The sequence below is a fragment of the Capra hircus genome, chromosome 15, assembly GCF_001704415.2.
Source record: "Capra hircus breed San Clemente chromosome 15, ASM170441v1, whole genome shotgun sequence".
Classification (NCBI taxonomy): Eukaryota; Metazoa; Chordata; class Mammalia; order Artiodactyla; family Bovidae; genus Capra; species Capra hircus.
Window position 1 is genome coordinate 64,132,506 of NC_030822.1, and position 12,722 is coordinate 64,145,227.

The following is a 12,722-nucleotide window of genomic DNA, read 5'->3' on the forward strand; positions in this document are numbered from 1 at the left end:
TTTTTCCACTGCTCCAAGAGCCTGGTCTATCCCCTGGTCATGAAAACACATTTTAATCAAAACTACTCCTTACTGGAGGAGTATGTGTGTCAGGAGAGTTGGGGCATAAAGAGTAAATGACATAAATCAGATGAACAAAGAGTAGAGAAAATCTGAATTTTGAAGCAGAGAAAAATATATAACCATCATTAAAAATATTCAGAGCAGCCATTTTTCTGTAGTTGCCTGGAATTTAAACTTAAAGTGAAGAAAGGGAAGCTTTGAGAGCAATGGAGGTATTGTTCCAGTGGATTCCCAGTTGAAAACTGTGTAAATCAGTTCGTCTTGACTCATTATGCTGTTGGATTGTTTTGTGAAAAACAAGCAAGTCTTTGCTTACGTGCAGTTGAGCTGACTGCTAAGTATTTTCAGCATGTCTTCCTGGTTGAAAAGCTTCCCACCCTCTTAAGGTGTTGGCTTGGCACGTGATATGTTCCTTGTGTGCCATTAAGTGTGCACTGCAGTGCTAAGTAAAAGGTGTTGGAGGTCACTCTTGCTGAAAAACAGTAGGCAGCAAGCAGCTGGCAAGGTATGTGATGAGTCTCTGAGACTCACTCAGCTCTGTCCTCCCCTCTTAGGGGAATGGAAGGTTTTTACTTCCAGCTTTCAGCTGAGGCTGTTTTTGTCCTTGACGAAATAATGAAGAGCTGAACAAAATGTAGATTTATGTGATTGTTTCTACGAGAGTTGCTTACAAGGAAATACTCTTCAAACCGGTGAGTTGCTTTTCTTTGTAAAAAATGTTTAAAACACTAGTAATTCTCTCATTTGACAATTTAAAATTGAGGAGTATTTCCTTTATAAGAAATATTTCTTTTAAAGAGAAAATATTTTTAATATGAGGGGTGGCTGGGGTTTATGATGTAATTTGTGTTTCAGGTAATTTTCTTTAAGGCAGAGTTTTATTGTAGCTGAACAATGTAACATTAGTAAACTAGGAAAAGTTGAGGTAACCAACAAGTTAATTTCAAGCTCATATTGTAAGTTGCTGCAAAAGTGGAACAAAGAAGGTAAAAAAAACAATAGTCTTCATTCTGGGCATCATGGATTTTGGTTATAGACCAAATTTTTAAAAAATAAAACTCTTACAAAATTCTGTTTAGCAACTATTCTTCTTAAATACCAAAATGACATGTAGCTCTCTTTTAACCAGACAAACACAATATATAAAAAGGAAACAAATTTTATCCTTTAAGCATATGTTTATGTTTCACAGTTTTCAGATTTGCCGTCTTTAAATACATTTTATTTTCAAACTGTAATTGTGCTGGTTTAAAATGTAACAAATACACTGTTTTTTGCTCCTAGTAGGTTTCAGAAGATAAAGCATAAAAATATACCCTTTTTATTTTTAAATATGAGTGTGACCTAAAGATTTGGATCTAAATCCTGAATTTGAATGTGTGTATTAGGAAAGAGGTTGTTTTTAAGGGTGTGTGGCACTATGGTAGGACAATAAATGATGTGTCATACATTCTGAGGGGCTCTTTATTATTTTCATTATCTTCATTATTTTTCATTCAGCAGTTCTGATCTTTTTCAAAATACAGAAGCAAGCTTCAGAATCAGACAGGAGCGGCTCCTTGCCTATAAGCACAGTGGGAGGAACTGACAAAGGCCCTGGGGGAAGCACAGTCATCCTGCGCTGGGAAGTAGTCAGGTTTCTACTTGCTGAAGCCATCAAAACTCGACATTGTCACATTCGGTCCTCTGGAGAACAAGTTAGCCAAGCAGTTTTAGAGGATCTTCTGTAAATCACAGAAAGAAGGCCAACCCCCAAAAGCTGTAGGAACATAGTGACTTCATTAATTAACAAAAAGGCAAAAACTTTTGCCATTTCTGATTCAAATATGACTACTGAAGTTTCTCCTCCCAAATGTATGTACTTCCTAATTATCCCACTTTAATCCTATTTGTAAATAATTGAACTGTACTCTCTGTGACTCTACCACAACCCCAGGAATAAAGAAATAATTTCCACTAGTGCTTTAATCATTTATTGCTAGCCAATAAATTCAAAAAAAGTATACATATACAATTGTAGCTTGGTATCTGTGGGGGATTGGTTCTGGGACCTCCTGCAGATACCAAACCCCACAGATGCTCGAGTATCTTATTAAAAATGTACAGATAGCACTCTCTATCCACAGATTCAGCCAACAGGCCCTCCATCCATGGCTAGTTGAGTCTGCAGAACCCACGGATACCGAGGGCTGACAGGATTGCATATCTTTCTCTTAACATTTCCCTGTAAGTTATGTTTTCTTGCATCTTGTTTGGGGGCATTTATTATCTGAGACATATGGTACTCAGCCCCCACCACAGAATTTCAGTAATGCCATTGCCTCACAAATGCCTTCTACTTAGTTTAGCAAGTACCTAACAGTGTATGTCATGAACTTATAAATGCAGCTTCCCTGGCAGCCCAGTAGTATCTCCAGTTATGTTTTCTTGTTTCAGATCCCCATTATCCCACTGATTACTCCCCTCCGTGAATAGGTGGTGTGTCACCCTCTGTTCTATGAGCCAACACACTCCACCATGAAGTTATCCTGCAAGGGGGCCCCTTATCTTTGTGCCTATAAATTCTCAAAGCTGTGAAGCCGCATGCCCCCAGTTCATTATGGTGATTTTAGGGCGGTGCATTATTTTCCCCTCTAGTCTTCCCTTTGTTGTAGTCCCAAGGACTAGAGCAAAGAGGAAGTACAAGAGAAATAGCTGAAAAGGCTCATGAGTAACATGTGCAATCAAATTCAAGTTGAGCTCTTTCCTTTGAAGACCTTCACAGTGTGTAGCATGCAGTAAGTACTCAGCACAATGCTGTGATTAGAGAGCGACAGCTGCTCTCCTGGAGTAAGGGTGTGCATGCTGACTACCCCGTCCCTTTAGGATGGTTGTTTTTACCTGAGGATGCAAAGTGTTTTGGTGGATCCATCCAGGCCCCCTAGCTGCTCTTCAGACATGCCCAAATTTGTCTGATCTATCAGAGGAGTCTAGCTGCAACCTCTGTTTACATAAGCAAAAAGTTCAAATGCAATTTTGGAAAGTTTAAAGAGCAGGTAACTTTTTCTCCCTGAATTCTGTTTTCTGTCTCTCTTTCTCTTTTCCTCCTTCTCTCTTTCCAAGTGTCCTACTATACCATCTTCCTTCTTCCTGCCAAGTACCTAGGTTTGAGTTGGAGGACACAGGAATGTAAGACACCTAGATCAAAGGAGAAGTCAGAGTAAGCAAAATCCTTCTTTGGAAATGCTCCTTCAGTGATCCCAGGTGTGGCACCCATTGTGGTGACAGAAGGGAGAAGCAGGACAAAGGGAGTGGTTCCCAGTTGATCTGGTTGATCGTTATTAGAGTTTCATCAGCACTTAAAACTAATGACAGATTACCAGGCCCCAGCCTCATGATTCTGATTCAGGTCTGAAGTGGGGCCCTTGATTTTTATTTCTCTAGGATATTCGGATGTTTATCCAGGTTTGGAAGCTACAGCAGCAAAGCTTCCTAGCCCGCACTACGGTAAGGGCCGTCAGAATTCCTGGCATGTGATAGCTTCTCTTATTTATCAAAGTCCCACTCTGTTGGTTAGATACTGCATTTAGTTCTGGAGATAAAACCCTGAAAACAAGGCAAAGTCCTCAGCTGGAGGGCTTTAAAATCTAGCAGGGAACACCAGATGATTGTGTATAGTTGGGCAGAACTCTAGGAAGTGACAATCACATCCCAATCATCATGGATTCATATATTCATTATGGTGACTTTTGGACAAATGACAGTAAGGATCTTGAGGAAGAGATGCCTTCTGGCCTAGCTGCAACCTGAGTGACATCAGTGAATACACTGATGATTATGGTGTGATATGGTGAGTGCTGTGGTGGGTGCATGGTATTCATGCCATGAGATTATAGGAGAAGCACGTAACTCAGACTGGAGAATCAGAAGCATTCCTGGGAAAAGAGAGCCTAGTGTCTGAAGGACATATAGGACTGAGCTGGGCAATTTAGAATTGGGAGGTTGTGCCAGGCAGAAAGAAATGACACAACAAAGATTCAGAAACTAGAAAAAAGCAAGAATCCATCTAGGTCACTGAGGTTCAGTGACTCAGTATAAGATGAGACTGATAAGAGTTGGGGTGGGAGTATATGGCAGAGGCCAGAACGTGGAAATCTTATACATGCTAAGGAGCTTGGTCTTGATCCTGTAGACAGCAGGGAGACATTCATCCCTTTCTAAGAATACCATTCTTTTCCTTATTGTATATACTGTGTATGTATATATAGTTCCTTATTTTATACATATATGTATTTTATACATGTAACAGATAAAATCATCCCTCTCACCAACTGACCTGAACAAGCACTAATATTTTGGTGTATTTCATGCATGTGTGCATGTGCATATTGTATTTATGTTTTTCATTAAACAGAAAAGTGACAATGAGATACTCACTTTAGCTCAGTGGTTTACAGTCAGGGGCAGTTTTACACCCCAAAAGGCATTTGACAATGTCTGAAGACATTTCTGGTTTCCACAGCTGAAGGGTGGGTGCTATTGGCATCTAGTGGGTAGGGGTCAGGGATGTTGCTAAACATCATATAATACATGTGATAAACCACCGCATGGAAGAAATGCCAGTAGTACCAAGGCTGAGAAACTGCTTTGTCTATAGCTGGCAGCGTGGGAATATACGTGAGAGATCTTTAAGGTATGGCCTAGTAGGACTTATGAGCAAATGCGTCTCAGATAGCTTTCTGTCTCTTGAAATCACCCAAATCCGGAGGACTTTAACCAGCATGGTTTTTGTGATGTCACGGTTTTAGTCACTCTCCAAGTGGAAGCCCTTCACACCAGAAACGTACACTAATTGGAATATGTTACAGTGTTATAATATACATTTATGGCAGGTCTGGAAGTGACTGTGGAGACTCTGGGCCTCCAAGCCTCCTGAGTCCTACACCCTGCCTGCTACCTCGACCCACAGTGGCTCCCACGGTCTCGCACGCTGTTAGGGAGCGTGCATCGTTGCCCTCACAGCACACCCTCACCCTCAGTGACACTCTTTCCCAGTTGTGCCACCTGCTGTCCTTAGGAATTCCCCTTCACTCCAAGTCAGGCTAGGGCCCTGATCAGCTGATAGAGAATGTTGAGCTGCGCAGGGACACCAAGAGGCCCACCTCTCTGCAGGACTTTGGGAAGAATCTTCACAGTCTGGCACATTCTCTTGGCTGCAGGCAAATGGAATTACTTGTCAATTCCCAGCTTCCTTGCTGTCTTACGTCTCCAGGCTTGTGCTCCTGGTGCTCTTTGGCTCTCATACCTGTTCAGCCAGCACCTTCTCTCCCTGTTGCTTTCCCTGTTCATCCCGACAAGTGCTCACCAGCCTTTCTGCATTTTCGTTTTACTTAAGCCTCTGTATTGCCCTTATAACACTGCGGCTTGCCTTTTGGCTCTTTATGTACCTAATCTTTCCTGTCATAAAGCCTCTTAGAGAATAGTCTCTATCTCAGTGATATTTATTTCCTTCAAAGCACTCAAAATAGTATTTAGCATGTAGAAGGCATGCAGGCTCAATAAAGATGTGTGAAAAGGAAGACTACAAATAAAAGCAATATTTTAACTTCTAAATATTATTAGTATAGAGCTGGTATTTCAGAATAATATGAAAAAAATCCATATTAATTTTAATTTCTGTTTAAATTTTGAGCTAAACTATAAAATATATGTTGTTGTTTGTTGTTCAGTCGCTAAGTAGTGTCCAACTCTTTGTGACCACATGAACTCCCCATGAACACCAGGGCTCCCTGTCCTTCACTATCTCCCTAAGTTTGCTCAAACTCATATCCATCGAGTCGGTGATGCCATCCAACCATCTCATCCTCTGCTGCCCCCTTCTACTGTTGCTTTCAATCTTTCCCAGCATCAAGGTCTTTCCCATTGTCAGCTCTTCACATCAGGTGGCCAAAGTATTGGAACTTCAGCTTCAGAATCAATACTTCCAATGAATACTCGGTTGATTTCCTTTAGGATCGACTGGTTTGATCTACTTGCTGTCCAAGGGACTCTCAAGAGTCTTCTCTAGCATAATCCAAAAGCATCAATTCTTCGCTGCTCAGCCTTCTTTATGGGCCAACTCTAACTTTCTTACATAACTACTAGAAAAACCATAGCTTTGACTATACGGACCTTTGTTGGCAAAGTGACATCTCTGCATTTTAATACATTGTCTCAGTTTGTCATAGCTTTTCTTCTGAGGAGCAAGCATCTTTTAATTTCATATTTAATACATGTTGTTATCTTTTAAATGTAACATTGTTTGACCTCCTAGGTTTTATGCTCAGCTTTCAAGAACCAAGAAGCAGGTAGGAGTTTGAATGAAGGAAAACTGCATCTTGACAGTTTTAACTAATCTGACCTAGTCTGAGTTTATTTAATTCTTAATTCCCTCTTGCTGTGCTCTTAATGAAGGAGAGGACTTGACTTCATACAAGAGCTCTGAGTCATATGAGAGTTCAGCTCAGTTCAGTCGCTCAGTTGTGTCCAACTCTTTGCAACCCCATGAACCGCAGCATGCCAGGCCTCCCTGTCCATCACCAACTCCCGCAGTCCACCCAAACCCATATCCACTGAGTCGGTGATGCCATCCAACCATCTCATCCTCTGTTGTCCCCTTCTCCTGCTGCCCTCAATCTTTCCCAGCATCAGGGTCTTTTCCAATGAGTCAGCTCTTCACATCAGGTGGCCAAAGTATTGGAATTTCAGCTTCAACATTGGCAATTCCAATGAACACCCAGGACTGATCTCCTTTAGGATGGACTGGTTGGATCTCCTTGCAGTCCGAGGGGACTCTCAAGAGTCTTCTCCAACACCACAGTTCAAACACATCAATTCTTTGACGCTCAGCTTTCTTTATAGTCCAACTCTCACATCACATCCATACATGACCACTGGAAAAACCATTGCCTTGACTCGATGGACCTTTGTGGGCAAAGTAATATCTCTGCTTGTTAATATGCTGTCTAAGTTGGTCATGACTTTCCTTACAAGAAGTAAGCATCTTTTAATTTCATGGCTGCAATCACCATCTGCACTGATTTTGGAGCCCCCCAAAATAAAGTCTGACACTGTTTCCACTGTTTCCCCATCTATTTCCCATGAAGTGATGGGACCGAATGCCATGATCTTTGTTTTCTGAATGTTGAGCTTTCAGCCGACTTTTTCACTCTCCTCAACTTTCATCAAGAGGCTTTTGAGTTCCTCTTCACTTTCTGCCATAAGAGTGGTATCATCTGCATATCTGAGGTTATTGATATTTCTTCTGGCAATCTTGATTCCAGCTTGTGCTTCTTCCAGCCCAGCATTTCTCATGATGTACTCTGTACATAAGTTAAATAAGCAGGGTGACAATATACAGCCTTGACATACTCCTTTACCTATTTGGAACCGGTCTATTGTTTCATGTCCAGTTCTAACTGTTGCTTCCTGACCTGCATACAGATTTCTCAAGAGGCAGGTCAGGTGTTCTGGTATTGCCATCTCTTTCAGAATTTTCCACAGTTTATTGTGATCCACACAGTCAAAGGCTTTGGCATAGTCAATAAAGCAGAAATAGTTGTTTTTCGGAAACTGTCTTGCTTTTTCAATGATCCAGCGAATGTTGGCAATTTGATCTCTGGTTCTTCTGCCTTTTCTAAAACCAGCTTGAACATGTGGACATTCATTGTTCACGTATTGCTAAAGCCTGGCTTGGAGAATTTTGAGCATTACTTTACTAGTTTCTATTAACTCTTACTCTGCAATTCAGGCTGCACACCCTTACTTAGGATTATAGATTTTAAAAATCAAAATTTATCTCAATTTTGGACCTAGGTCTTTAAAATTTTTCACCTTCTACTGAATTTTGGAGAAGCCATATAAATAGTAAAAGCATAATTGTTCTTCTCTAAGATTCTTTCATAATAAATAAGACTAACTTATAAAAATAAGCATCCTGAAGTCATCTTTATAAGGTTTGCCTTTTGAAAAAAATCCCCTTATTGTTGTCTGGTTCTGACTTAGTATCTCTTTAAAATAAAAATGTACAGAAACAGAAAATCTGTTTCTATGTGCCATACTGATCAAGAAGAGTTCTAGATTCATTCAGCCTGTGGCCAGCTCTGAGTTAAGCCACTATGTATCTTGTACAGTGTCTTCTAATTTCTCTGCACCTCCACCATCTGATCTGTAAAATGAGAGCTGTCACAGTATCCACTTGACAAGAGTGATGTATTTAAATGAGGTAACTTGTCTATAGAGCATACAAATACTGCCTAGCACACAGTACTCAACAAATGTAACTATTTCTGTTGTTGAGTCTTCATGCTATGTTCAAGTAAAAAGCCACTATTATGTATTTTTTCTTGGCTACCTGAGTGACAAAGATGTAAAACACTGATCCTAAGCAAGCACAAGAATATGTTTCTGAGAGATTTTTCAGCAGTGCACTGTGAAAGATCTCCCTACTAAGAATCAGAAACATATCTTCTCAAGATACGGAGATGTAATAGAAAATGTGCTATTAATTTTCCAAAAGGTAGGCATTTCTTCAAAGAAGTTATTTCAATTTTTTTCCACAGATGTGATGGCCACACACCTTCTGTGTCCGTGAGGGGAACCACTTTGGTAAGTAACCAAAGAACTAAAGGTTATGCTGAATAATTCAGAATTAATGTAATTCCTGGTTGATTACATATTTAAATAGAATTCTTGGTGCAGTCTTAAATTTACCTGAGAAGCTTAGATTTCTCTTGCAGAGCTCCAAGTTTCCCAATTGTGATTGTGGTACTGAAATGTTCAAACAGCAGCCTCTGCCTGAGACCTTGCCGCTGTCTCTGCTATTTTACCACCTGGCAGTCCTGTACAGCCCTAAAATGTTGGGTGGAGGAAGAGTTTATTTGAAAGTAGCAGAGGAATCGCGATTTGAGACATTCAGACTGAAGCAAGCTGTAGGCAAGTCTGCTGAAGGTCTATTGTTGTTTTTCAGTTGCTCAGTCATGTCCGACTGACTCTGCAGCCCCATGGACTGCAGCACACCAGGCTTCCCAGTCCTTCACCATCTCCCAGAGTTTGCTCAAACTCAATGTCCATTGAGTCAGTGATACCATCCAACCACCTCATCTTCTGTTGTCCCCTTCTCCTCCAGGGGGCAGGCTATATTTGGGCAGGGAATGTAAAAGGGGGAGAGTTCAGTTTAATTCTGTCAAAATCAAAAGCATATGGAGACCAGCTTTGAAAATTTCCAAATAAACTTGCAAACCAAGGTGGGTCTGCATAAGACCTCTTCTGGGTAAGATCATCATTTGTAGTCAAAGAGGAAGCCACTGATAGGTGAAATGCATCTGGACAGAACAAGTTCTCATGAGGGGACTGACCAAACAGGACCTCCACAATTTCTCTGTGTTCACGTCTTTAAGATTGAGAAGCTTTGTTTTCTGTTTCTTACTTTTTTTGCCCTCTTACATTTTGATCTACACACACCAGTGTCTCTGTGCAACTCATATATGGTTTGGAGATGAAAGAAAGAGTTTTGAAGGTACTTAAGAATGCAGGAGGAAGGTAGAGGCATTTTTCAATAGGTTTTGCCCTTAGTCCTAACACTTAAACCTTCTCTCTCTTCTTTTTTCAAAAAGCATGGGATAGAACTCTGGTGAGGAGTGCATATATCTCACTTTTGTTTGTCAAGTAAAGAATCTCCTGCAGAGCTCCAAGTTTCCCAATTGTGATTGGTTTCACAAACAAAAGTGAGCCTCCTTTCTTCTTCAGAGTAACACTACTTCTTTCTCAATAACACTGAACCCTATCTCTCTCTTTTATATGCTTGAGCCCCAGTCATGACACCAGGACCAACTGTTACACTCTCATGGAGAGCTTGTTATCATCCAGGCACTTGACATAGATCATTTCATTTAATACCCAGAGGCAATCTCTGAAGTAGGTATTATTATTATGCCCACTTAAAGATAAAAAGAACTGAGGTTCAGAGAATTTAAAGATCATGCTCAAAGTCACAATGATACTTGGTAGAGTCAGGATTAGAAGACCCAGGTCTCTTTAACTCTATCACCAGAAGTCAAAAATGCCTACAGCTTCATCGGTCCCAAAGCCCTGTGTGCTTATGAGCCCCTGTTGCTCTCTACCTGCAGACTTGCCTGTAACTGAGAAGGGGGCTGAACTGTCATGCATACAGCTTTGTTCTCTAAAAGAACAGAACCCTATGCCAGGATGGCTTCCCTGGTGGCTCAGATAGTAAAGAGCCTTTCTGCAATGCAAGAGACCCAGGTTCAATCCCTGGGTTGGGAAGAGCCCCTGGAGAAGGGAATGGTTACCCATGCTAGTACTCTTGCCTGGAGAATTCCATGAACAGAGGAGCCTGGTGGGCTACAGTCCACAGGGTCCCAAAGAGTCGGGCACAACTGAGCATCTAACACTATCCCAAGATGCTTCTGTACTCTTGGCTTTTCCTCAGAGAAGTGCTCAGAGCTAACCATCCTTTCCCATTTAAGAGCGGTGGTGTCTGAAACAGGTGAGGGGCATAAAAAGAAATGCAAGCACCTAGAAGTTATAAAACAGGAGAGCTAATCTGGAGTTCTTGGGATTTCAAAGTCCAGTCTGAGAATTAGTAAGATACCCTCTTCTTTGACGCTCATAATTGCTGTTTGCCTTTAACGATTTCACTCCTCAGAACACGTCAATCTAAAAAGATAAGAACTGGGAATATAAGTGAAACTCAAGCCAATGATGTAGCTCCCAGTTAATAACTATTTAAAAAGTAAGCGAGAAAAAATAATGAAACTTGAAGACAAGTATAACATGTAGATCTCCATTATTTATCCATAAAAGTCCTATCCCCTTAAACAGAAAAGAGCTGGAAGTTGGCCAGTGATGCCGCAGGGATTCTTGCCAAGACTTAAGATAATGAACTTCCTCTCATTTGGTTGGCAGCCTAGCAGGTATGGTACAAAGAGGATTCCAGTATTTTATAGGAGGCTGTTTTGGATGATCCTCTGTTCAAAGAGAAGGAAGCTGCTGTTTAAACATTTACATCAGCTTAAAAGAAGCCAAGGGTTTCAGAAAAACAGAATTTTTAGTGCTAGAGTATGAAAGAATTTCAATCTAAAATGGAACCAGGAGATATAAAGTGGAAAATCTCATGCATGCCCCCATAAATGCTTGATACACTGAAAACTGATAATAATATTAGAATTTTCTTAAATGATAGACACTTAGTTAGGGATTGCCTTATATCAGCCACGGGAAATTTTACTTATGGTTTCCAGGGGCATAAACAAGAAATGACCTGGATCAGGTTGGCCTTAGAAAATAAGCTGAATTGAGTTTTGTTTGTATGACTGGACTGGTTTTGTCTGCTTAGGAAATTTTTAAAGCTGGTCTTCATTTGTTTTTTGTTTAAATAGACTCTAACTGGACTCTCCCCACATTCTAACTGAACTCATTCCCTGTTCAGATACAGCCTGCCCCAAATGCTCAGCACACTTGCTTGCTGCTTACTATGGTTTGCATGTCCCAAACTGCAATTCTTCTGTTGCCAAATAAACTCATCTCTTAATCTTACTTCAGCTTATGCCTTCATTTAGGATGACAAGAGAAGCTTAGAAATCTTCTATCTCAGAATTCTCTTCACCTCAGGACTACTGACATTTCGGGTTGAATAATTCTTTGTTGTGGGGGCTCTCATATGTATTATAGGATGTTTAGTGGCAATCCCTGGCCTCTACCTACTAGATGCCAGCAGTTCACCTCCACTCAACTGTGACAATAAAAAACATCTCCAGAATTTTCCAAATGTTCCTTGAGGAGCAAATTTGCCTCCAGTTGAGAAGCATCTCCTTATAGGTGAGGAATACAAAATCCAAGTAGTCACCATCTCTGAGCACAGACAAACCATATGGCTCTGGCCATTTACTCACTCCTCATTTCTGAACACATTCTGGTGGTGATATGCCTACTCTGTACCCCTGGAAACATACCTCCAGTATGGCACTATCCACACTAGGCTGGTGTGAGCTCCCTGAGGCTGGGACTGTGCCTGCTTACCTGTGTCTCCCCACTTCCTGGCATAATGTGAGTACTCCAAAACTGAAAGAAGAAATGAATATGTGGTTTTTAAGCCACAAGGCACAATGCTGGATTTGACCTTGCAGGAAAGCAGATGCAGAGTACATTCAAGAACACCTTGAAAAATTAATTTGTTGACTTTACCAAGGCATTTGGTAACATCCATGACCTTAAGCTTCCGTTTTGACAGCTGTTCTACAGGTTTGGCTGCCCTAAAAGTAGTCAGATAATCTGAGGTTACTCTGTGACAGAGATTTGTTTGTCTCATGTCAGCACTGCAAACGTTAGTAGAGTGAATTGAAGTTGGAAAAACAGCCTTATTTTGCTCAGCATGTTCTATGTACCATGTTTAAGATTGTTAACAAACCCTAAAGCCAGAATATTGAGTCTAATCTTTTGGGATACTTCTCTAACTCATTAGGCTGAGAGCACTAGCCAAAGTCCACCAGAAAATCCTCTCTAACAACAGAAGACTAGTAATGTCTAACGATAAAGAATTATTAATATTAGGTGCTAAGTACCATTCTGGGCTTCCCTGGTGGCTCAGTTGTAAAAAATTTGCCTGCCAGTGCAGGAGCTAA

At 40.8% G+C, this 12,722-nt stretch overlaps 1 protein-coding gene across 7 annotated transcripts in view; it reads left to right on the plus strand.

Annotated features, from left to right (window-relative positions):
• The window catches only part of EXPH5 (exophilin 5), a 92,792-nt gene that overhangs the window by 63,133 nt on the left and 16,937 nt on the right, over positions 1-12,722 (plus strand). For 4 of the 7 annotated variants that reach the window (XM_018059823.1, XM_018059824.1, XM_013969499.2 and 1 more), the window contains one exon: positions 8,643-8,688. In XM_018059823.1, the coding sequence (XP_017915312.1) occupies positions 8,643-8,688 (46 nt within the window). Of the gene's footprint in view, positions 1-472; positions 756-8,642; positions 8,689-12,722 lie in introns of those variants that run through there. The other 3 variants (XM_013969502.2, XM_018059827.1, XM_018059828.1) reach the window with 2 other exon arrangements.